The sequence below is a fragment of the Juglans regia genome, chromosome 11, assembly GCF_001411555.2.
Source record: "Juglans regia cultivar Chandler chromosome 11, Walnut 2.0, whole genome shotgun sequence".
Classification (NCBI taxonomy): Eukaryota; Viridiplantae; Streptophyta; class Magnoliopsida; order Fagales; family Juglandaceae; genus Juglans; species Juglans regia.
Window position 1 is genome coordinate 3,463,474 of NC_049911.1, and position 26,560 is coordinate 3,490,033.

Below are 26,560 nucleotides of genomic sequence, written 5' to 3' on the forward strand. Positions count from 1 at the left end.
ACAGACTGGCCAAATATGCTTGGCATGTGAATGATCTTAGTGTTTGGGGGGAGTCCTTCCCGGATGTAATTTCACCAGTTATTTGGTTTGAGAAACAATGTTTGTAAGGCTCTAGTTTTATGACATATGGAATGTATAAGGTATTCCTCCGTCAAAGGTGAGGGTTTATTTTAATAATAGGGGATCTTTCCGTCTTTTTTTAAAAAAAAAAAAAGAAAAAAAGAAAAAAAAAAGAGTTAGCTTGAATTGAACAGTCCATTAATCTGGCTTTGAGCTGTCCACCAACCCAAAATCAGAAAAACACTTCAAAAATAAAGAGTGGTCACCAAGTGGATAATGCACCAATTATTCAACACCTCAGCAATTTAAAACAAAAGAAGAAAAAAAACTGAGAGAAATCTTCTTTCAATAAATACCCCTGAGAAAATCCCTTCAAGCAGGCAAACACCGAAAAAAACAACATACCCATTGCTAACTGCATTGGCATTTTCACAAAACAGCAAGGTTAGTTTCGTCCCAGCGCATCACAATATAACAAAACCATCCCCCCATCCCCGCCACTCACTATACGCCTACGGTATCGAGTAATTTCAGTTTTTATCAGCCACCATGGCCATGAACTTGAAATTACTACTGCCACCTCTCTCTTCTTCTTCTTCTTCTCTCTCGCGCCCCTCGCTCTTCTTCCATTTATATGCATACTCAAAAGGGCCAAAACCCATCTCATTCTCTAGATATCTCTTCCACAACCAGCGAAGAAGCAGCCTTTTTTCGCGAAAGATGTCGGCAAGAGCCTGTGTGAAGGTTGAGGAGAAGAGTGTTGAAGAAGAAGATTCTTCATTAAGGAATTGGGGGAAGGTGTCTGCCGTGCTGTTTGACATGGATGGAGTGTTGTGTAACAGCGAAGAGCCTTCGAGAAAGGCCGGGGTGGACGTGTTCGCCGAGATGGGGGTCGAAGTGACTGTGGAGGATTTTGTGCCATTCATGGGAACTGGTAATGAATATGAAGTTTTGTTATATTCATTTTCAGTGGCTAGTATTTATACATTGTTAGTTATGTTAGAATCTGTAAGCAAAATACTGTAGGGAATTTGGTTTGTGATTTATTCAGACTGTGTTGCTGTATTTTTAAGTTAGGAATGTTTTCTGATATGACATGCTATATTGGTCATGAAAATTCTCTTACTTTTGATAATTGTTCGAAGAAAGAAGTGCAAGTCTCTTAATGGCTTCTGCCGCCGTTACCTTCTTGCCATTCTTCATAGCAAAGTGGGAAATTGTGCTCAATGTACTTTTGGGGTTTTATTATGTGGGGTTGGAATTGAAAGTAACCTTGAATTTTAAAACTTTGGGTAGCTTTGTAACAACCAATAGAAATGATTAATCGCTTTTTGCTACTGTGCAAACTTTTAAATTTAAATCTTTGTTTTAACACCAATACTAGGTGAAGCAAACTTTTTAGGAGGCGTTGCTTCTGTTAAGGGAGTTCAGGGATTCAATCCTGAGGCTGCAAAAAAGCGATTCTTTGAAATATATTTGGATAAGGTAATCGATACGCTATCTTTGAATGCATAATGCAATTGCAACTTATATCATAATGATTAATGGTATGCAAAACCAAATAGTCGCTAACACCTAAAGTTTTTACACTTATTCTAGTATGCAAAACCAAATTCTGGAATAGGATTCCCAGGTGCCCTTGAACTCATTACTCAGGTACGTGGGGAATGAGTCATAGATGACATGATTTGCTACCTTCTTGCTTCATCTAGAAATTAAATAATACACTCCTGCTGGATAACAGTGTAAAAGCAAAGGCCTTAAGGTTGCTGTTGCATCTAGTGCTGATCGTATCAAGGTGGATGCAAATCTTGCTGCTGCTGGTTTACCATTGTCAATGTAAGCCAATCTAATCGTGTGCTGTGCTTCTCAGATTTATGTAATCTGGTTGCGTACATTTTTCACCCATTTATACTTTTAATTAGTCAATATATAACTGCAGTCATCACTAAAGACCAACATGTTCAGAAAGTTGTCACCATAATTAATCTTTTAAGCTTTAAACTTAAACACCAATAACATTTGAGGGTGGAAGTCTTAAAGATAAATATTATTTTTAGTTTTACAAAAGATGCGTAGAGTTAAATTCTGATCAGTTGAAATTGGAACTGAACTCACAAGAGTCTAACAACTGGTGTAAAAGGCTTAGAAGGAAAGAAGAACATAGTTTGTAGTTTGTAAGTAACTATAAACACACTGAAAATTTTTAAATACGTATACTAATATTTCCCCCCATTGTTGGACAAAAGAAATTGTATAATACCATCTAGAATATAATCCCAAGAAAAAGGATACGCGAGTAAGCAACTGGGTAATATTTGGGTGCTGGGCATGACTATTTGTCTAGAAATCAGATTGGTCCAAATCCATACTTTGAACTGTGAACTTACCCAATATTTGAGAGTATACAACGAATTCAGCTTTATGATACTTTTGGTTCTTAATATTTTATTAGCCTTCTTTCAGGTTTGATGCTATTGTGTCAGCAGATGCTTTCGAGAATTTGAAGCCTGCTCCTGATATTTTCTTAGCTGCATCAAAGATTTTGAATGTGCTGCCCAGTGAGGTATACTGAGATTCTGCAGATTTATTGTCTTTGGAGACATGTTTTCCAAACAATTATTTTTATTGGCTTCAAACATAGGTTGTATTGAACTTGTGATTATCCCTGGTGGTTTTTTTCTTATTAAATTCTCTGGAAAATAAAATCTCAAGACATGGAGAGGTGGAATGCTCATTGCTAGGTACTAGCACATTATTTGGAAAGTACTTGGATAGTTTGCTGCTTTTCACAAATTATGATTTTTTTGAACATCACATAAAATTTCTCAGAAAAAGTTGGCTCTGTCAGCTTTTGCAATGGACCCAATATTAAGACTTTTCCTGTATGAATATTCTGATTTAATTTCTTCATCTCAATAATTTGCCTTTTTTTTTTTTTGTTCATCGTACTGCTGAATGAGTGTTTGTCAGCATAATTGTCTAGACTGAATTGATCATTGTAGCTTTTCTGACCAATCACTCTTATATTATTGAAATAATTTTATGCCTATATTTTCCTAGTGTATTGTCATTGAAGATGCATTAGCTGGAGTTCAAGCTGCCAAAGCTGCTCAAATGAGGTAAATTTCTTTATATTATGTGTTTCCTGCATTAAAATCGAGTACAAATAAAGGTAAATCATATTGAGCTTGGGTTGGTTTCCCATGTGCTTAATCATTGTTCGTATACCTTGGAACTATTAGATTATATGATTATTTGGTAGAAATGATAATCTCTTTTTGGTGCTTGTAGATGTATAGCCGTGACAACTACATTGTCTGAAGAAACTCTAAAGGCTGCCAGTCCATCACTTATCCGGAATGAGATAGGAAGTGTTTCACTGCATGATATTCTCAGGGGTGGCTCAGATGGCTATAGTATGTAGTCCTGAGAGTATGCTACAAATGTCAATTTGTACCATCATTAATGTAGAATGCTGAAGCTACAATTGTTTCATGTTTTAAGAACTATAAGTAAGATCAATTTTCTTGTAATTGGTGTCATATATTTTGGAATTTGCTCCTTTACTGCTTAGTGCTTCCTTTACACCAATAAATTGTTTAAGTGATCTTGGATTTGTTGGTTTAATAAGATGGTGAAGCAAAAAGCTCATGTTTAGTAATTATAATGTCGTTCTCCGAGCTCTCTATCTCTCTCACTCTCACTCACTCTCTAAATTTATGTAACTGTTAAGCATCTATAGTTTCTGCTCACAATTACTCACAAAGGCATGCCATTGCAGATGAGAAGAAGCAGGGTAATCAGTTTCTATTTCCCTCTACACAAACCTCAGCTGCAGAGCTCACAGAAAGGACAGATAATGGCGCGATGCAGGATAGATATTCTAACAGTGGTGGGAATTTCTCTATTGGGGGGTAAGACATGTTCTAAATCTGCATATATTTGTATCTTTATATATATATATATATTTTTTTTTTTTTCAGCCAACAAATCAAATTTGTGAGGGAAATAGAATGTGGAGGTGAGGTGGAAATTATAATAGACAAGCAAGAACTGAAATTGAAATTCTTAAATGAGATCAACTAAATTCTAATCTAAACTAATCGAGATCCTGTAAATGAAAACTTTTAAAGCTTAAATAGAAACTTAAGTTTTTATATTATTAGCAAGCCTTACTCAATTGGATATGCCCATGACAAAGATCTGGTTTTAGAAGTATCACCAAACCTTTATTCTCATATCTGTTTTTTTGGCTATATCCAAATTTTTTCCTTCATAAGGTCATGTAATGATTACTATCTAACAATACAATAAAAAACTCTGAGCCTTAAGTCAATGTGTATTTGTAACAATCTGGTAGGACCCGGTGCATAATAATTTAAGGGGTGCCAACTATAACATTCACTAGTCTTTTGAAGTATAAGCTAGACGTCGCTTGAGCATTTCTTTTGTTGTAAATGGTATCAGAATCAATCCTCAATCAGAAGTGTAAGACTTGAGCCGTATCACCTATATTGGAATGTCTTGATGAGGACTTTAGAGATTTAAGAAGGGGGATTGTATCACCCGGATTTAGTACGAGAAGGTGGTGAATGGAAATACCACATTCTCTAGAATGGAGAAGTTCTTACGGTTTATAATGAATCCAGTGAGCTCCAGTTGTAAAATTGACTAATTGTTTTGGAGTATAAGTTCACATGTAGCTTCTTCTTTTGTTTTTAAGTTGGATTGTAACAGCATTGATAAAAAAAAATTCCAAATAAGCTTGAACTTACTTTGAATTGTTACATATTCCCTCTCCATTTTTCCTCTTTACTCTGACAAAGAGATCAAATGGTTAAATACATACTAGATGAAAAAGGAAAGTTAGCACATAAAGAAATATATTGTTTATGGTATATGCTTGCTGTTGAGCAGTACAGATAACTAAATTGGACACAATACACAGAAAAAAAATCAGAACCAAATGGAAATTTTTTTGGCATTTTTGGATATTTTTGGTGTATAAGCTAAATAGATTCTGAAGGCCCACTATAAATACCCCAAGAAAGTTATTCTAGTGGCAAAACATGTTGGTGTCCCCCAAATTGACAAAAACATCTTTTTGCATAATTTTTGGCATTTTATTTTCCTCAAAATGCCAGCTTACCGTACCTACAGTCTCATCAATGAGAAGTGTCATCTATCAGCATAACTTATAACAATATCTCTTTGCCAGTTTACCTTAGAACAAAACACTTAGTTTTTTTCTATAGAAACTTTACCTTGAGGGTGCAAAATAATTTTGGACAGGTTGCAGGGTTCTCGGCGAGATATTTTGAGATATGGAAGTTTGGGCATTGCAATTTCTTGTCTCCTCTTTACCATCTCAAACTGGAAGGTATGAGTAACTTGACAGAGATGAATGCAAGAGAATATATTTGCATCTTACAGATTTGTGTTGAATCTCAGTTTGCAATCTTTCTAGTGACCACGAATATGCAAAGAGAATGCCCAAAAACTATTTTTCTTTGCTTATTATTGTACTTGGTTTAAAAAAAATATACAACTGCCACGCCTTTGCAGGCAATGCAGTATGCATCCCCAAAAGCTATCTGGAATATGCTATTAGGAGTCACCCAGCCATCTTTTAAATCAGATAAAGGTACTGATACATGTCATCCATGTAACATTCACCTCTGATATTTTCCTGTGCTTCATTTTGTTTCACTTTTTTCGCCTGCCATTCTTTTTCTGTATTTCATTCTTTCTTGGTTTTAGCTGTAATGAATTAGTTAGTCTTGAGATTTATGGTTCTGTAGATTGTATCATCTTCTTCTACACAAGTTTTGATAGTCATTGCACAAGTAAGAATTCAAACTCACTGCAGTTTTTTATGGTAATAGATGATCTAAATTCCGACAGGATCCAACAATTTGTGAACTATATATCTGATCTAGAAACCAAGTAAGAATTGCCCTACTTCCCCTTTTAAGATGTATTTTTTCACAAACTATTTTCAATTTTATCTACTCATTTTCCTTGTTGATATGTTCCATAAATTTAAAGTTCGATATGTTTAGCATGAATAATCTTTCACTATGTAAGGGGAACTTCTCCAACTGTGCCAGAATTTCCATCTAAACTCGATTGGCTGAATGCGGCTCCACTTCAGCTTCGCAGGGTAAAGTCTATTTAACTTGTTTTGTTTTAGTGAGATTAATGTACAACTTTAGTTTTGATTTTCATTTTTCCTTTTTGGTAGGATTTGAAAGGAAAAGTGGTTCTGCTGGATTTTTGGACCTATTGTTGTATAAATTGTATGCATGTGTTGCCAGACCTGGAGTTTTTGGAGAAAAAATACAAGGACATGCCGGTATTTACTTTAGATATTTCAATCTGTTGGCAATCTCAAGTACTTTTGATAATATCAAATTGCTTGTAGCTCATTGAATAGAGTCTGATTAGCTTTAATGTCTTGTTTTATTTTATTTATGATGAATGAGATTACTCTCTTAAATATTTGAGGCACTATTGCTTATTTCTGAGAAGTTTGATATTGTTTATATCTGATTCAAGCTTGTGAATGCTCAAACTAGCACAATCTACGTGGTAGTGATAATAGTTTTCATATAAGCAAGTTTTATCCTTCCTTTTATGAGTTTTTTTTTTGGTGCCAAGGTTGAAAACAATGAGTCACAATTGGCCCCGGGAGGGGGGGAGCTGTTTTGCCCATGGAATTTGCCAAAGATTAACGAATAGTTGGTAGTTTTATTGTTCTCCTGATAACACCGTTCATGATATGTAGTGACTCTAGATATTGAGATAAATCAATGTACAATTTCTATATGTGCCAACTGCGGAGGAGTAGATGATACTAATTTCAAGTATGAGCAAGCAACTTCTAGTAAGTCTAAGGGTAAAGTATATGGACTTAGAAAGAAGATGAAAATTTTCAAGTTTGATGTATGTTGTGAAGTTTCCAACCAAGTATCCCCCATATTCTTAAAATTCACATTATTCTTTCCATGGCATCTATCTTATTGTGTGCCCCTTAATCTCATACTTCATAGTTTGATTAGTAGTTGGATACTCAAAGCTACCCTTGGGGAAATCTCTCCAATAGAAAATAATACATCACCTACCATATCACTTGGTAAAGAAACATTGAAAGCAAAATGTATGCTTTTTGTTATAATTCTTGATACATGCCACGTATTTCTGACATTCCTCCACATCAGTAGTGAGTAGTTAGCTGCTTCAAGTGTTGATTATCAAATGTCTCAAGTCCATAAGTAACTATTTTATATATGCTCATGTTTCTGAAGTTCACAGTTGTGGGGGTACACTCTGCAAAGTTTGACAATGAGAAAGATTTAGAAGCCATTCGGAATGCTGTGTTGCGCTATGGCATTACTCACCCGGTAAGCTTATTGTCTAGCACATCGTATGAGCAAAGGTTTGATCTTTCAAAGAATATTGGGTGTTTTTGAACTGGCACATTCTTTTGTAGGTAGAATTCTCTCAGATCTATGTGAAGACATTTCCACAGTTCCTAGGATGGTTTTCTAGTATATATTAGTTTTCTAGTGGATATCTGATTATTTCTAACAATTTAGGTGGTCAATGATGGAGATATGTATATGTGGCGAGAGCTAGGTGTGAGTTCATGGCCAACATTTGCTATTGTTGGCCCCAATGGTAAGCTCATTGCTCAACTATCAGGTGAAGGTCGTCGAAAGGTACTGATGACTAGTTCTAGCTTTTCGTATGTCCTGTTTTCCATTCTTTAGCAAATGCACTGTTTTTGTTTTGAAAGTGTCAATCCAAATGATGTCTAAAATGGCAGTTTGTTTTTGGCTGCATGCACATGTTTTAAATTGTATTCTTACTTTGAAGATTCTAGCAGCAACTGGAGTTGTAAAGAAAAATCTGACTTTGCAGTTCTGCTTAAGTTGATTAACATGTCTCTTGATATTGAATAAACTAGAAATTTCGTAACTGTCTCTAATTTTGAAAAATGTAAAACTGATGGTGTTTATTAGCTATCTGTGTTGTTTATTGTAAGTTAGATTTTAGGTTCAACTTTATGCCACATATACAAGGACTGTTAAATGGATGGGAAAGATGCAAAGCCAAATAGAAGATAAAAGTTACTGAAACTTTTGAAAGGTGCAAGAACTGGGGAGATGAAGGCAAATTGATGTCTGTTTTTTTGACATAATTATTTGAATATACACTGTCCATAGAAAGACTATTGTCAAATGCTGGACTTTGCCTTTCTTCTGTTAGGACATCCTCATATAGGAGATATCCTGTTAAAAAATCATTGCATTTGCAAGAACTGTCTTCGTTTATTCCATAATTGTAGCATCATCTTAAATCCCACTTTGCACTAGAAGCAACTTTCTTTCCTCAATTATAATCTCAATCCCATAAATTAAATTGGTAATCAGTATTTAAATGCCTTTAAATTGAATAAATCACCTTCTACGTGGAACAAGTTTCAATGAACATGCTGACAACATCAAATTGCAATTTTTAGATTGATTTTTTTTTGTCTAGTACTTACCAAGGAAAATGTTATCATATTTCAGTTACTGCTTGTTATTGTACTTTAAAAGTAAAAAAAGTCATTTTTTCGGTTTCGTTTTGAAGGATCTTAACGATTTAGTGGAGGCAGCTCTTCTGTTTTATGGCACAAAGAAAGTCTTGGACAACACACCGATTCCTATAAGATTGGAGAAAGATAATGATCCTCGCTTGTTGACATCTCCATTAAAGTTTCCTGGAAAGCTAGCAATTGATGCCCTGAACAACAGGCTCTTCATTTCAGACAGTAACCATAACCGCGTAGTGGGTTCTCTCTCTCTCTCTCAGACACATACAAACATGCACATCCTCCAGGTCAAGGTGTACTTTTTTCCTGGTTTTAAAATGTGAAAAAAAGTATATTAAGCTTATCAAACTCAAAGACCCCCTCCACCTCACACCATCCAACAATCCTGAATTGATGCAGACTAGAAAATGAAAGAACTTACAAGAATGGAGTAACCTAGATTTGGAACAAAGATGTTACATACAACCAGACTCTAATAGCATGCTGGACAACTTATTATCTTGAAATTACTTTTAAGACACGGCTCCAATAATGCATGTCCAGCTTATAATAATCAAGTAGTAGAGCGTGTAAATTCGGTTATTCTTACCCTTTGCATCAAAAGGAATGAGAACCTGCTTGGATTTACTCAAATCATTATTTAGACGTCTTGTCACATTTATGTTCAGGTGGTAACCGACCTTGATGGGAATTTTATCATCCAAATTGGGCCCACAGGGGAGGAAGGTTTACATGATGGTAACTTTGATGATGCCACCTTTAATCGCCCTCAGGTAATAAGTTAATATCTTACTCTCTCCGTCCTTAATATAGTATCATGATCTCCTTTTGGGATGTTCCAGAATGAGTGCCCAGTTCAGAAGATTCAAAACCTTGTTTTCTTTATATTCCAATAACACCCTCATCAATTGGAAAAAAAATAAAGATTTTTTTTTTATAAGTGTAAGTATATTAATAAAAGAATAGACAAAAGCCATGTTCAGTACAAAGAATGTTCTAGCTAAGTAGGAGCATTAGAAACAAGGAAATCATGAAAATCTTGGCCATTAAAGTTAACGGCAATGGCCCAAGTACAAAGAGTTCTAGAAAAGAAAGCAATTAGTTCTTCCATTGATCTTTCTTTGTCCTCAAATGTCCGTTCATTATGCTCCTGCCATAAACACCATATGACGCAAATAGGCAACATTTTCCATACAGCCTTAATCTGTTGGTTACCTCTTAGATCTGTCCAACTAGCCAACATCTCCACTACAGACTCGGTCGGGCATAACTCACCCCAAGCCTAGTCTTCTAAATACTTCATTCCAAATCCCTCGAGCTATATCACAATGTAGTAGAAGATGGTCCACTGATTCACCCTTGTTTCTGCACATGCAGCACCAATTTGCGATGATCACCCCTCTTCTTCTCAAATTATCCGTTGTGAGGATCTTACCCAAAGAAGCGGTCCACACAAAAAACGCTGCTTTGAGAGGCGCCTTATGTCTCCAAATCCTTTTCCAAGGGAACTGAGTTGGAGGTTCTTGTGACAGAGATTTATAATACGAGCGAACCGAAAATAAACCTTTTCCTGTAGGTGTCCACCACAATAAATCAGCTTGATGGTTACTGCGTTTGAGTGAATACAAGAGGCTGAAAAGAGCTTCAAAACTGTCCACTTCCCAATCATGTGCCGCCAGGCTAAAATTAATGTTCCATTGGATTTGTTCCCCCACTATCACCATAACTTCCACCACATAGACATCATTGGCACTTACCACTGGAAAAAAAAAAAAAAGATATACATCAAATTTGGGCCCATGATTGGAAATTGTACCAGAACGGATATGCTTTTCTTCTTCATTAAACATTGTGCTATTTAAAATCACGACACTCAATTTAAGATGATGGAGTATCTGTTGTGTTGACCATCCGGCATACTTCATTTATGACTGACTGTTCTGGGATTTGCCATCCTGTGTCTAATGTTCAATGTTGCCTGTATGCACAGTAACTGTTTAGTTGTTGCTTCTTCAGGGCTTGGCTTACAATGCAAAGAAAAACCTCCTTTATGTCGCAGATACTGAAAATCATGCTTTGAGGTACGTGGCTGTTTCTTCAGAACTATCCCTTGATTGTTTAACTCTCGTACTCTTCTAGCTATCAAATGGCTGTATCTTCTCAATGTCATTGTTCAAGTTGATTTGCTTCCTCAAGTGAAGTTTAGATGCTTCTGTTTTTATCCTTTTGGACAGTGCAATAGCTCTTCTGTAATAATTATGCTTTCTATTAGAAGAAACCTGATTTTGGAAGGAAAAACTGCTTTTGCTTATAACATGCCTCAAAATAAAAATATATTCTAATGCTTAAAAAAAATTTAGCCTGAGAATTTATCTGGGTTAATTTCATAGTGAGCAGTTTTTTAGCTGCATCAGTTATAGAAAATAGGACACACTATAATTTACAAAGGGCTGATTGTGCAGACTGAGATCCAAGTCACCATCATAAGCGGGTTAGAGAAATGACTGCGGAAGTGGATGGAGGTACATAATAAATAAAATATTTAATGCTTACAAAATATATACATAAAAAAATAAACTGGTGGGCCGCCAATCCCAGTGACTCTTCTAAGAGAACCTCTATTGTGCACTCTGCAGAATTAGACATGTGAGGCAGAACAAGGAAAGGAAAGCTTGGAATTAAAATTTAGAAAATAATACACTAGAAAAGTCTTAAATAGGAAACTATTTTCTTCTTATGCTTCCCACTCGTGTTCTGTCTTGTCTCAACTATGAGGACTGAATGCAAGTCCATTTATCCCAAGTATTATAACAGGGAAATCACAGTAATATTACCATTGTAACATTTTTAAATTTTATTATTGTAGGGTGATTGATTTTGCCAATGAGACAGTGCGTACTCTTGCTGGAAATGGATCCAAAGGTTCTGACTACCGAGGAGGGGAAAAAGGAACCAATCAGGCAAGACTGCAAAAGATGAAACTTGAGGATCTACTTCTATATCATATTTACAGAAGTTCAAACCAAAAAGATAGCCTGCATGTACTATATAATAATGCTTCATCAAGTTGTGTGCACTAATGTTTGTTAATCTTGTTGAACAAGTAACCACAGTATTTATAATTGTTAAATTCAATATAGAATTATAATATTGAATTTTATGAAAACTATCGCTATAACTTTTGTAATTTTTAGTCTCTCCTTTCAGCTCCTTAACTCTCCATGGGATGTCTGCTTCGAGCCAGTCAATGAGAGGGTTTACATTGCCATGGCAGGCCAACACCAGATCTGGGAACACAACACATTGGATGGAGTTACTAGAGTTTTTAGTGGTGATGGTTATGAAAGAAACTTGAATGGTTCAAGGCATTGACTTTTATACATCTATGTGTGTGTGTGTGTGTGTGTGTTTTAGATACTTGCATAAATTTAACATTGATAATTTTTATTCTTATTATTGAGATAGCCCTACAAGCACATCATTCGCACAACCTTCTGGAGTTTCGCTATCTCCTGGTAATATGTTGTAGTATTTTGATCTGAAAGAATTTCAACCACCCTTTTAAATATTTACTTTTTGGAATTTTATTGTTATTGTGAAAGTTATTCTGTTGCATGTTTGTAGATTTGACAGTGATCTACATTGCGGATAGTGAGAGTAGCTCAATTCGAGCACTTGATCTAAAAACTGGAGGATCAAGATTGCTAGTTGGTGGTGATCCTATGTTCTCAGACAATTTGTTTAAGGTAATTTGTCTCAAATTAAGTAGTCAGTTCCATACTAGACATACATAATTGTTTCTTGATGTACATTCCGTGTTATAGCTTCTAATGTGATCTATTTTAACTATTTCCTTCCAGTAATTCTTCTGCTGTTTAACTTTTGCAGTTTGGAGACCATGATGGAACGGGGTCAGAAGTACTTCTTCAACATCCATTAGGGATCTTATGTGCGAAGGATGGCCAAATTTATGTAGCAGATAGTTATAATCACAAGGTATTTTTTTTATAGGTCAACAAAATTTTATCGATCATAAGAATAGGCAAGAGCCCAAGTATACAGAATGTATACAAGAGCAGCACCTAAGCATGCTAGTTTAGTGATACAAGGAACTCATGTAAAGTCATGCCATGAAAATCAATTACAACCGACCAATGGAGTAAAATATTGAAAAAGAAACCTCTAAGCTCATCCATTGACTACTCTTGATCTTCAAAACTTCTTTCATTCATCTCCCTCCAAATACACCACCATAAACATGTTGGAACATCTTCCTTATTGTTGCAATCTTAGAGTTGCCCCGAATGCCTCTCCAAGAAGCTAGGAAGTCAATTAGCCTTCTCGGCATCACCCAAGCTAACCCCATTCGAGCAAAGACTTCATTCCACAAAGTTATGGCAATCTCACAATGAAGTAGTAGATGGTCGACGGATTCTTCGCTCTTTTTACACATACAACACCAATCTATGACTATGATTTGATGTTTCCTCAAGTTGTCTAGAGTAAGGATTTTCCCCAAGGATGCCGTCAATATAAAAAATTGTCTTTATAGGTGCCTTTGTCTTCCAAATACTCTTCCATGGGAATGGATTCATATTGTGTGCTATCATGGCTTGGTAGGAGCGGACTGTGAACTTTCCTTTCTTAGAGGGGCACCAAAAAATCTTATCTTTGAATCCCCCATCAAACGGTTGGAGTACACTAGGTCAGAGAACTTCGAAAAAGCATCAATTTCCAAATCTTGTGCATCTACGAGGAACACAACATTTCATTGAGGAGTACCATTGGTTAGGATTAAGAGGTCCGCAATCAAAGCTTCTTTTATTCTTGTTATACCATAAATTTGAGGTTAAGTTTCCATGAGTGCCCTATCACCACACCATACGTCATGCCAAAATTTGATTTTGGATTTGTCACCCACCTCAAAGCGGATATTTCTTGAGTATGTATCCCAACCCCTTCTTATGTGCTTCCATATTCCTACCCAATAAGGCCCACTCACCTCAAAACAATCCCCCCATGGTTCACCATACTTCAATTCGATGACAGTTCTCCACAAGGACCCCCGTTCATTGTGGTATCTCCTTAGCCATTTTCCAAGCAAGGCTTTGTTAAAAGACTGCAAATCAGAATACCCAATCCTCCTTAAATAGGAGAGCATATTGTGGGCCCATTTCACCAAGTGAAATTTAAACTCATTGTTTATCGCCCTCCATATGAAGTCACGTTGGAGTTTCTCCATACGATGAGCCACCTTGGCTGGGAGCAGAAATAGTGGAAGGAAGTAAGTTAGCAAGTTGGAAAGAGTAGTTTTGATTAAGGTGACCCTACCACCTTTGGATAAATGCATCATCTTCCAACTAGCCAGTTTCTGCTCCATTTTTTCTAGAACATCATTCCAAATAGATTTCGATTTGAACGAGGCACCCAACTCGAGGCCAAGATATTTCATAGGCAATTGAGATATCTTGCATCCCAAGATGAAAGCCATGCTCTCCACATTAGGAACAAAACTAATTCTGATTTAGCCAAGTTCACCTTCGACCCCGATGCGGCTTTAAAGCATAAAAATGAGAGCCCTCGAAACTCTAATTTGGTCATGATTAGCCCCACAAACGATTAGGGTATCACCAACAAATTATAGATGAGATATGTTAAGAGTGCCGAAATTTGCCTCCCCTGCCGAGAATCCAGATATGAACCCACCCTCCATAACACTTGAAATCATCTTACTAAAAGCTTCTATTACAAAACAAAAATGTATCAAAGATAGGGGGTCACCTTGTCTCAAGCCTTGTGAGTTATTAAAGAAACCTTTTGGCATGCCATTCACTAATATAGAGAAACAAGTCATGGAAGTACAATGATTGATCCATGTACACTATTTCATACCAAAGCCACATCTCTCAAGCATGTAAAGCAAGAATCTCCAATTGACACAATCACAGGCCTTTTCCATATCCAGCTTGCACAAAAACCCCAACTCTCCCTACTTGAATCTACTATCCAAGCATTCGTTGGCTATAAGTACCCAGCCAAGAATTTGCCTACTTCTGACAAAGGCATTTTGAGGCTTTGATATTAATTTCTTCATCACCTTGCTCAATCTATTTGACAAAACTTTTGAGAGAATCTTTTACATCCCGCTCACAAGCTAATGGGACAATAATCTTTTACCTTTGTAATGGGATTTTTTTTAGGAATGAGCACAATAAAAGTTGCATTAAGATTTTTTTCAAACATTCCGTTTTCATGAAATTCATGAAAGACCCCTATTACGTCTTCCACTTCCCAACATATTTGGAAGAAAGCCATAGAAAAGCCATCTAGACCTGGAGCTTTGTCACACGCCATGTTTTTTAATGCTTTCCTAACCTCTGGCTCTTCAAACGGCCTTTTGAGCTGTTCCACTTCCTGTGAGTCAAGAGCATCAAAAGTAAGCCCATCTAATCTCGGTCTCCAAGAAAATGGTTCCGAGAGCACATTCTCATAATAGTTGACAATGTGATATGGTCTCAGGTTGGCTAGAGGAAGCCACCCATCAATCATCAACGTCTCTATGATGTTGTTTCTCCCATGTGAGTTAGCCATCCAATGGAAATACTTGGTCCATTTATCCCCTTCCTTCAACCATAATGCTCTTGATTTTTGTCTCTAAGATTTTCTTCCAATAAAGAGACCCTATCAATGTCCGCGGTCACTTGAGTTTTACTAGCACTCTCCTCCATTGCTTCCAATCCCTTGAGTTCCTCAAAGAAAGTATTCTTGTGACCTTCCACATTGCCAAACACTTGCTCATTCCAAACCTTCAAATATTTCTTCAGAGACTTGAATTTGCATACCAAGATATAGCTTGGGTTTCCATATAATTGGTAAGAAGACCACCACTGTCGGCCTTTGTCGAGAAAATATGATTTCTCTAACATGTGCCACGAGCTTTTGAGGACGTCAATGAACCATTTAATCTGATTTCAACTTTGAAATACACATGCAATGGGTATATGATAGACAATGCAATGGGTATATGATAGACATAGATAGAGACGTATAATCGTATATTCATGTACACCTAAGTATGTAAACTTCGAAAAAATTGCTCCCTCCTTCCTATTATGCTCAGAAGATAGCAGGGCTGCTCTTCATATTTCTCATAGCCTCATATTAAGGTTGCTATTAAACAGGCAGTTGCATGTTAGGATTCAATAATTCTTATGTATTCTTCGATTTCTCTAAAGTTTATGGTGACAAATTCCAAATTATATGGAGACCAAATATTAACATTGACTAATAATAGGATTCAGTAGCCTTGATAAAATTCGAGCCATTTTTATAGAATATTGTTCCAAGCAATAAATTTCATCCAATATTCAGCATCTCATCAAAATTTTAGGTCATAAGGTTATTAGGCACAAAAGGGTGATTCTCTTTGGCACACTGGACTTGTCATTCAATTCCCTTTTACTATAGAGGAAAGTTCTATGGTCTAAATTTAATTCAAATTGTGTCTGTAAACTTCTACTCCTTTTTATGGTAATTAAAAGTGGTTCTTATCTCCATCTCTGCCCTCGGCTTACTATAAGCAGCTTATTGGTATTCAAATTATCATGAAAAGGTAGCTTGTACTTCCAACTTTATCTGCTATAGGTGAATCATATCTGGTTCATTTTAGAATATTTGCAATGCATTGCCCAAGGTGCTCCACTGCTTCACTTTACATTGAAGTGAAAGTACCAGGAAGCCCTTTTTATGTGTGTCTATTATATTACTGTGGATTACTCATTATAACATGATTATAATAAGTACGGCGACTACCTCTCCTTGTTACCCAAACTTCAGATCAAGAAGCTAGATCCTGCTAGTAAAAGAGTCAGTACCTTAGCTGGAATGGGGAAAGCTGGTTTCAAGGATGGAATAGCCCTGACCGCTCAGGTTGGAAAAATACTTCTATTCGTATTTGATGAATATTCTTTGATGGCAGCGCTACAAAATTTAGTCTATATATATATTTTTTTTATGAACCAACTTGTGATATTTATTGGATCTTGAGGTGCACTTTCCACATTCATATTTGCTGTTTATCATATTCAAACAAGGCATAAAGGAAATAATAAACATTTATCTAATATACGAACATGCGTCCAATCAGTAGAGTGTTTTTCATTTATTTAATTGCTCGGCTATTGAGAAGTGAAAATACTTTTTTCAACTATGTAAGCTAATTGCTGAATTTGTGATGCATTTATTTGTCTTGCAGCTCTCTGAGCCATCAGGAATCGTTGAAGCAGAAAGTGGTGATTCTCATACCTATTTATCCGCCACAAATAATTTGTTAGCCATAATGTTGGAATATTTTTGTGAAATTACAAAATCCTCTCATAAGCACTGGTCAATTTTCTCTCTCCTAAAATTTTCTCTCCGTACACATTTTGCTTTTCTTGGTTTTTTTTTTTTTTGGAGTTGGGTCGTTAATGGTGATAGATCCTTGTGGTGATTAACATGTAGTCCAGTTGAGGGTGAAGTTTAGATTGGTGATTATCATTATCGTGTTAGTGTATTGGTTGGTGTCGATGGGTATGGGCAAAAAGGTCTTCATTGAACAGAAGTTATTTGTGTTTAAAAAGGAGAATGATAGGTGGTGGAGAATCACTAAGAATAGTCGTCGTGTGGTGAAGTATATTTCCTTAGAGCATGAAGCTTTGGGGTGGCTGGGCCTTATGGTGAGGGAACGTGCTGTGTCTTTGGGCTCTTCAGAGTTCCTTAGAACCCATAGAACTGAAAATGCAGTATTAATGATGCAGAGGGGATGCAACCTCAATGGTAGGTACTTCTCCATTTCGGAATTTGGGCATGAAAAGAGGAGAGGTATGCTAGTGGTTCCAGAAGGTAGGAAGGGGGAGGGGTAGAGGAAATTTGGAGACATTTTGAAGGAGCTCACAGCTCATCCCTCTGTTTCGGGTGTGAGAAACAGAGTGATGGCACTCCCATGGACATCGCAAGCAGACAAGCCGAAGGTGTTAAGGGGAGAAGGCTGTGCTCTTTTGTTGATGGTAGATGCCTCGAGGTTGTACATTGAGGTTCAAACGCAGAAACTACGACAGCAAGACATGAGTGGAGCGGTGCCTATCGTGTTTGAGGTCGTGCAGAGGCAGTGAGATAGATGAAGAATATTTGCTAAGGGTTTTGAGTAATATGGAGATAAAAGTAAGGATGTTATTGGAAGAATTAGTTGGTCTTAAGTGTTGCGTTAAGGGGAAGAAAGTGATGGACTTGGGCCAGGCTTTGGGCTCTAATTCTTTGGGCCAGGTTTCGGACCAGAGGGTGATGGGCTCCAAGGGAAGGGAATAGGCGTGTGACGCAGGCTGGGCTGGGGATGGGCTAGGCTTTGGGCTCGAACGTTTTGGGCCAGGATTCGGATCAGAGGGAGATGGGCTCAAGGGAAGGGAATAGGCTTGGGCTGCAGATTGGGCTGGGGAAGGGACATGGGCTGGGCCAGGCCCAAAGAAGGTCTGGAAGGCGAATCCAAGGCCTGCCGATATTTCAGGTCAGCGTTTGTGCCACCCTTTTGCGACACTGATAAGCGCCGTAACGGCCTCCACACCGGCACAGAAAGTTTTGACGGCCGTTGATGATCATCACGTTGTGCCGGCTCAGTCACCTCGACGGGAGGTTATCGAGGACGATGGAGAAGCCGATAGAGCATGGGCCTTTGAACGTTGTTTTTCCGTCGCCGATTGGTGCGTTGTCGTTGGAGGAGGCACATAAACTGCCGTGTGTGGTGGACAGAGGCACAATAGTGTTACCTGTGCAGTCTTCCTTGTCGGAGCAAGGGTTCTTGTTACTGAGGGCTCTGATAGAGAAGCCGATAAATAAGGGGCATCTGAGATCTGTTTGTCCATCGCCATCTCGTGGGTTGTTGTTGGAGGATGCACAGAAGCATCCGCATGTGGTGGATGGAGGCACAACAGTGGTTCCTGTGCAGTCTGTTTTGTTGGAGCATGGGTTATTTCTGGAGATGGGTGTTTCTTAGGGGAATAAATTAGGGGTTGGATTGGAAGGTTTTAGATTTCCTGAAAATGTAGTGGAATCCAGTATTGAACCAGAGGTAGTATATGGCTCGGAATTGGCGTTATTCGCTTTTGCCAGTACTGCTGAGGAGGGGGCCATTCTAACTCCTTTGTGTACACTCCCACCCAAATCTAATTATGGGAGTTCTTTGTCAAATTGGGTTTTCAAGAAAGTATAGGAAACTCAGGAGGTCATTGAGATTTAATTTGGAGGGTACAAAGAACAATTTAAGGCCCTCATCGTAGCACTTAAGGCTAGCCATTCAAAGTCAACCTCAAAGCGGGATAGGGAACTTAAAAAGCTAACTTGCTCTATTAATTATGATGCGAAAGAAGGGAGTGACGGAAGGGATAGATTGAGAGGGAGGGGTAATATAGTTCTTGAATCTTTATGAAACCTAAGATTTTATCATGGAATATACGGGGGCTTAATGATCGCAATAAACGCCTTCGTATCAAATCATTATTGCGGTTGTGGAAGGGTGATGTGATGTGTTTTCAAGAAACAAAGTTGCGATTCATTGATAGGAAAATTGTGCGAAGTCTATGGGGGTGCTCATATGTGGGTTGGACTTATTTGACCTCTTTGGGAGTCTCAGGTGGAGTATTGCTTATGTGGGATAAAAGAGTGGTTGAGTCAATTGAGGAATGTGTTGGAAAGTTTTCGGTTTCTACTTTATTTAAAAATGTGGTTGATGAATGGAAATGGGCATTTGCAGGTTCCTATGGTCCTAACGTGGATAGAGACGGGAGAAGGTTGTGGGAGAAGTTGGCGGGTGTATACTCCTTATGGGATGTGCCGTGGTGCATGAGAGATGATTTTAACACTATCCGTTTTCCTAGTGAGCAATCAGGGCATTGTCGACATTCTATGGCCATGGAAGAATTCAACGAGTTCATCTTTGATCTGGATTTCATGGATTTCATCTTTGATCTGGTAGGGGGCGAATTCACTTGGTCAAATGGGCAGGTTTGGTCGAGACGGGATAGATTCTTAGTTTCTCATTCGTGGGAAGCTAAATATCCCGAAGTAAGTTAGAAAAGACTAGCTCGTGTTAGCTCAGATCATTATCCTATTCTTTTGATTGGGGGGGTATTCATAGGGGGCAACAATATTTCAAGTTTGAAAATATATGGCTAACAGCAAAGCAAATGGGTTTGTTGAGATGGTTCGTGTTTGGTGGTCTTCATATCAGTTTTTTGGTACTCCAAGTTACATTCTTGCAAGCAAGTTGAAGGCACTGAAATAAGACTTGAAGAAGTGGACTTTGGAAGTTTTTTATCACATTGACAATCAGAAGATTACACTGATGGAGGAACTGCAAGAACTTGAGAATAAAGAGTTTTTGGGAGATAATTTGGAGGAGGTGTTATTGAGGAAGGGATTGGTTATGGCAAACTTGAAGAGGGTTTTGTTATCAGAGGAGGTTTCATGGTGTCAAAAATCCAGGCCACTTTGGTTGAAAGAAGGCGATAGGTGTACGAAGTTTTTTCACAAAATGGCTAATTCACATCGGCGTAACAATGTCATCAAGTACTTCAATCAGGCTCTCAGGTGATATCTTCTCATTCCGAGCTAGAAAATCACATAGTACAGTGCTATGAGTCCCTTCTCACAGAATCGGTTCCTTGGAGGCCAAAGCTTGATGCCTTGCATTTTGAGGCAATTGATTCGCAGAATGTGAGTGTATTGGAGAGACCTTTTGTTGAAGAAGAGATTTACAAGGTCATATCTGGGATGGCCAAGGATAAAGCACAAGGCCGGATGGTTTTTCAATGGGGTTCTTTCAAACTTGCTAGGATATTGTGAAAGGTGATGTTATGAAGGTTTTTAATGAATTTCACTCTTGTCAAAAGTTCGAAAAGTCCCTTAATGCGACCTTTATTGCTCTTATTCCTAAGAAACACGAGACTTTGACTATTGAAGACTTTCGGCCTACAAGTCTGGTTAGTAGCGTATATAAGATAATCTCGAAAGTTCTTGCTAACCGGCTTAGTCTGGTGTTGGAACATATTATCTCCAAGTCCCAGAACGTATTTATCCATGGGAGACAAATTCTTGATTCAATACTTATTGCAAATGAGTGCTTGGACAACAGATAACGGGAGGGAGGTTCAAGCGTTTTGTGCAAGATTGACATGGAGAAGGCTTATGATCATGTGAATTGAGAATTTCTCTTATATGTGCTTAAGAGATGTGGTTTTGGGGATAGGTGGATTGTATGGATGTGTCATTGTATTTCAACCGCCCGGCTCTCAGTTCTGGTTAACGGCACACCTGCTGGTTTCTTTGATAGTTCGCGGGGACTGCGACAGGGAGATCCTTTATCTCCTCTTTTATTTGTTATAATTATGGAGGCTTTAAGTAGGATGGTGCAGGCTGCAATTGGGGGAGGTTTCTTATCAGGTTTCTAGGTGGGCAATGGTTCTGGTGGCTCTATTGTCATCTCACACCTTCTTTTTGCAGATAATACGCTAATTTTTTGTGAAGCAAAGAGTAGCCAAATCCAAACTTTAATAGCATTGTTACTTTGCTTTGAGGCAGTGTCTGGGCTAAAGGTGAATCTGGGCAAGTCTTAGATGGTTCGTTTGGGTGTGGTTTCTAATATTCTTAGGTTAGCTAGCCTTCTGGATTGTAAGGTGTCTTCTTTCCCAATGAAATATCTGGTTCTCCCGCTGGGAGTAACATTTAAGAATAGAGCTATATGGGATGTGGTAGTGGAGAAGATAGAGAAAATGTTGGTTGGCTGGAAACGGGTGTATTTATCAAAAGGGAGCCGCCTCACTCTTATCAAGAGCACTCTCACTAACCTCCCTACTTATTTTTTATCTTTGTTTCCTATGCCTGTAGGGGTGGTGAACAAAATGGAGAAACTTTTTAGGGCGTTCTTATGGGGAGGCATGGGGGAGGAGAAGAAATTCCATTTGGTTAGATGGAAGACTGTATGTGCCTCAGTTGTGAATGGGGTGTTCGGTGTATGTAACTTGAGAACTTTCAATAAAGTTTTATTGGGAAAATGGCTATGGAGATATTATTTGGAGGGGGGATTATTGTGGAAGGATATTATTGACGCTAGATATGGTGTTGCTTGGGGTGGTTGGTGCTCTAAGGAAGTAAGCGGGGGTTATGGGGTGAGTTTATGGAAGTATATAAGGAATGGGTGGCCATGTTTTGCAAATCAAGTTCGCTTTGTAGTTGGTGAGGGCAGTCGTATAAGATTTTGGCGAGACGTGTGGTGTGGAGTCCAAGCTTTGGAAAGGGTTTTTCCGGCCTTATACTGTATTGCAGTTAATAGGGAGGTCTCAGTGGCTGATGTGCGTATATTCTCTCATGGTGCGCACCTGTGGCATATCCTTTTTAATAGGGATTTCCATGATTGAGAATTACCTATTGTTCCAGAATTTTTCAGCTTATTATATTCCATGGAGATCCCATTGACACCACGAGATAGTTTGAAGTGGAGGTCTAATAACCACAAGTTATGTACAGTTAAGGCATATTATAGCATCTTGACAACACAATTTGATATTGCTCTATTCCCTTGGAAGAATATTTGGAGGTCACGTGTGCCCTCTAGAGTAGCTTTATTTGTTTGGAATGTAGCTCTTGGGAAGATATTGACCACGGACAACTTGAGGAAGAGAGGATGTGTAGTGTTAGATTGGTGCTACATGTGTAAGAAGAATGGAGAATCTATGGACCATTTATTATTACAATGTGAGGTAACAAGGGTGTTGTGGGATGAGATCTTTCTAAGGGTTGATATTGTCTGGGTTATGCTTACGAGGGTGGTGGATTTGTTGGGATGTTGGTCAAAGTTGCAAGGTTGCCAGCAAGTGGCAGCAGTGTGGAAGATGATTCCGTTGTGTATTATATGGTGTATTTGGATGGAAAGGAACGCACTCTGCTTTGAAGATAAGGAACGCACAATGACTGAGTTGAAGAATTTTTTTCTCCACGCTCTAATGTGTTGGTTTTCCACTATTGTATTACATGGGGACATTGTTCATGATTTCTTGTCTTTAATTTACCGCTTTTAGAATATATTTAGGAGTTCTTATGTATATGTCCTGTGTACAAGGACTATGCCTTTTTCATTCATATTATAATATCACTCTTTTTACTGATAAAAAAAAAAATTACAAAATCCTAAATTCTTCCATCCCCCTTTTACATTCTTTGTGAAGTAGCAGGATGCTCGATTTTCTGTTGGATGTACTCCCTCCTTCATCAAGTAGATCCACATATTTCTGAATTAAAAACAACTCTATCCTTATATAACTAGCTTAATTGTTATAGAATGTCATAACACTTAATAAAAGCTTAATCGGTACCAGAATTGGAAACACGAGCTTAACTAGTTTGAAACATTACTTATCTGCTGTCGCATGTAGATGTGGCTTATACTTTCTCTCATAGAGAGAAAGGGTAATGATCATAGGGACGTTTGGAAAATATCTGATCATAGATGGACTCAAAATCTATCTGATATTGATTTTTCAACTCTTACAAACAAAGTCAAATATAGGTTGGAGGCAAAGCTAAATTTGAGATGAAGAGTATATTTATCTTTTATTTTCCACCTCAGAATCTAGACATGATATTGTGCTTTTTTAATGCATGAATTTTCTCCAAAAATTCACTAAATTCCAATACCCTAAATAACAAATCAACAGGAAGACCTTATTTTTGGCATATTTTGGAGGTGCCACTATGCATATAAAAACAACAAAATCTTTTGCTTCAATAGACATTTTCATTTAATGTAAGCTAGTTTTTTCTTATCAAGCACAGTTGAAATTTTTTCCGAATCACCTGCTATCCTTGGGTGATTGGAGGGTTGAGAAAATTTGATGGTACAAATTATACTAACATCCAAATGGGACATTGGCTTCAATTGGTACACCTTCACTCCCATTAGTAGCAAGCTTTCATTGAATTTGCTTCTTTTCATCTCTCAGGAAGACTTTTCATAGCTGATACAAACAATAGCGTAATCAGATATCTAGACTTGAACAAGGAAGAAGCTGAACTTCTTACTTTAGAGCTGAAAGGGGTTCAGCCTCCTGTACCAAAAAACAGATCTATGAAGCGCCTTAGAAGGCGATCATCAGCTGACACACAGACCATTACTATTGATGGTGGTTCATCCAATGAGGGAAACTTATCTCTTAAGATATTGTTACCTGAAGAGTACCATTTCTCGAAGGTTCCTCCTCTCTCTCTCTCTCTCTCTCTCTCTCTCTCTCTCTCTTTCTCTCCTGTACCATATAGGTCCCAACTTTTTAAATTGTCTCATTTATCTTAAAATTGGGGCATTGAATAGTGGTAAAACTATCCTTTGTGTGTTTGTCCATATATTCCTTAACTTACTGCCTCAAAATCTGTAATGCAGGAAGCACGCAGTAAATTTAGTGTAGAAAGTGAGCCTGAAAATGCAATTGTTATTGATCCCTTGGATGGATATCTAAATCCAGAAGGATCTGCCATACTTCATTTTAGGAGGACCTCCCCCTCTGCTTCAATGGGCAGAATAAATTGCAAGGTATGCCTCATTTTTGGCTGTAAACCTCGCTGGTTAGAAAAGAAATATCTGTTTGAACTATTTCAATTCAATTTCAAGTAGATTTTCAACTTCGTTCTTAAGGAATGATTGATTGAATTATTTAGATATATTCTCTGACAAAGGTGACGTTTGATTAGTCCTTGACCAATTACTCTCTGAAAAAAATCGGTGCTAACCATAGTATTAAAAGTCTGATAGAATCTTCTAGGAGTGACTGAAGAAATTTCCTATGCCCATATTTTTTTTCGCAATATATTCGGGCTTAACATGATAATTGACTTGATAATCAGATGCTAAAGATTGTTAGATCCATATGTATGTTTGCTTTAAATCATCCCCGCCAAATTGCAAGTTTATTGTTCTAGAAATAACAGCAAAGAGAGAAGCATTAAAGAATTATAGAGAAAATGAAAATGAGAACTTATTTCCAGGTTAAGCTCATAATTGTCGATCTTGGAGATAAAATACCATTGCCTGTCTTCACAGGTATACTATTGCAAGGAAGATGAGGTCTGTTTGTACCAATCTTTGTTATTTGAAGTACCCTTCCACGAGGAAATTTCAGACTCTGCCCCTGTAGAAATCACACTCGCGTATACTGTGAAGCCCAAAACTCCAACAAGCACCTTACAGCTGCCAATTGCTCGCTGAGGCAAATTCCCATGTAAAAATGTTGTAAGATCCCTTTCTATTTTTCTCAATTTCTTTCCTGAAAGTATGCCATTCAGTTGGATGCAGCTGATACTTCCAACAATTGTTGTCTTCTGCCAGAGTCATAGAAATCAGTATGATAGTAGCAACAAAGTAAGTCAAGTCATCGTCCAATAATTCTTCATAAGTACTTTAATTGTAACATGTTGAGCAAACATGACATTCAAAGTTTCCTTTTTAGAATTATATCAGTTGTTTTTTATAGCCATATTATTTAATTTCCTCTGATGCTATAACTACTATTTCTCAAATCATGTTGATAAGTTCTTAGATTTTATCTAACTCGAGAACTAGAGAAGTTCTACACTCAGGGATGTAAATAAATCATCCTGGCCGTTTATACTAGTATGCATATGCAAAGAGTAACACCCATCATTGGCAGCAACACCTATTTTGGTATCAAATGACTCATAAGGGCTTCTAATTCTAGTCAACCAGTCAATTTTTGAGATTATATGGTCACAAAACCAAATTGTGAGACGTTCTAGGTGAGTCTTGCTTTGAATTATATGAGGCTTCCTTATGATTTACCTTATCTGTGTGATGGGTACGTTACATGGGTTTTGGGTTTAATCGGGTAAAAAACATGTTGTGTTTATACGGTCTCCAGAATTCCTTGTCAGAGAGAGAGAGAGAGAGATGTTACAAGGCCTCCTCAGGTCTGTCGCATGGCCATATATAGCCTTTGTCCTAATGATGTTTCAAACTAACAATTGCCATTTTCTGTCTTTCGTAAGGCACTTCAGCGGCTGCCCTTTCAGGTGATAATCTCCATTTTTATTTTATATTCATAGAACTATGATTACCTATCAACAAAAAAAAAAAATCCATAGAACTATGATTGTTATGCTCATTTATTTGAAGTTAAGAATTATTATCCTTGTGTTAAGGATAAGCAAGGGATGGATTGCTTGCCAAGGCACACACTCGTGCATGCACACTTGTCTTTAATTGAATAAATGAGGCCGCTGTGGTCAATTATTTGGAATTATACTTGTTTTTGTTAATGCAATGAGTGGATTAGCCCCCTACAAGCTTAGCAAAAAAATAAAAGTATTAGATAGAGACAACCTTTAAACAAGTTCGAATCAAATCATGTGAGAGGAATACATTTGTTTTAAACATTAGATTATAATAATAATCAACAAGTTGACAGCGTAAAACGCGTTTGTTCCACCAAATCCCATGTTTATCTCCTTTCCAACATTTTTGTCCCAAGTATTTAGTGCAAAGCAAGCACCATGTGACTGGTTCTATGCACTGGCTTGTTCCCCCCCCATCTATTGTCCATGTTGGGGCAAATTTATAATCCACAAATCAACAAGTGTGAGTTTAGACAGGAGAATGAATCTGAAATAACAGCCTAATGGAAGAAGATTCATGAATCTTTAATACCTCAAAACCAGTACCAGATCATGTTACAGATGCAGGACTGAGGTGTTAGCTTTTATTGTTGGGAATTCTGCTGCAGAATGAGAATCAAGGACAACCTAATGAATTAGGAACTCAAGTCCGTGACAAATGATACAATGAAGCGGTTTGCATGTCAAATCCAA

At 37.6% G+C, this 26,560-nt stretch overlaps 1 protein-coding gene across 1 annotated transcript; it reads left to right on the forward strand.

Annotated features, from left to right (window-relative positions):
- Positions 1-554: 554 nt before the first annotated feature.
- Positions 555-25,229, forward strand: LOC108987880 (protein SUPPRESSOR OF QUENCHING 1, chloroplastic). Its single transcript, XM_018960925.2, has 28 exons — positions 555-994; positions 1,445-1,545; positions 1,660-1,716; positions 1,805-1,899; positions 2,527-2,626; positions 3,124-3,182; positions 3,355-3,479; positions 3,845-3,977; positions 5,356-5,443; positions 5,629-5,707; positions 5,949-6,009; positions 6,151-6,226; positions 6,308-6,418; positions 7,371-7,466; positions 7,662-7,784; positions 8,701-8,898; positions 9,331-9,435; positions 10,679-10,743; positions 11,529-11,622; positions 11,870-12,027; positions 12,128-12,177; positions 12,287-12,408; positions 12,551-12,658; positions 16,499-16,591; positions 16,917-16,953; positions 23,689-23,936; positions 24,123-24,272; positions 24,780-25,229. Exons 1-28 carry the CDS (start codon positions 610-612, stop codon positions 24,942-24,944), a joined length of 3,282 nt encoding a protein of 1,093 aa, XP_018816470.2. The 5' UTR covers positions 555-609; the 3' UTR covers positions 24,945-25,229.
- Positions 25,230-26,560: the final 1,331 nt, after the last annotated feature.

What these genes read in the sequence shown, in the direction of transcription:
- LOC108987880 (XM_018960925.2), top strand. Translation starts at nt 610, where the DNA reads ATGGCCATGAACTTGAAATTACTACTGCCACCTCTCTCTTCTTCTTCT. An exon ending in TTACCATCTCAAACTGGAAG is followed by an intron (nt 5,444 to 5,628) that starts GTATGAGTAACT and finishes ACGCCTTTGCAG; the next exon opens with GCAATGCAGTATGCATCCCC. An exon ending in ACTGAAAATCATGCTTTGAG is followed by an intron (nt 10,744 to 11,528) that starts GTACGTGGCTGT and finishes TTATTATTGTAG; the next exon opens with GGTGATTGATTTTGCCAATG.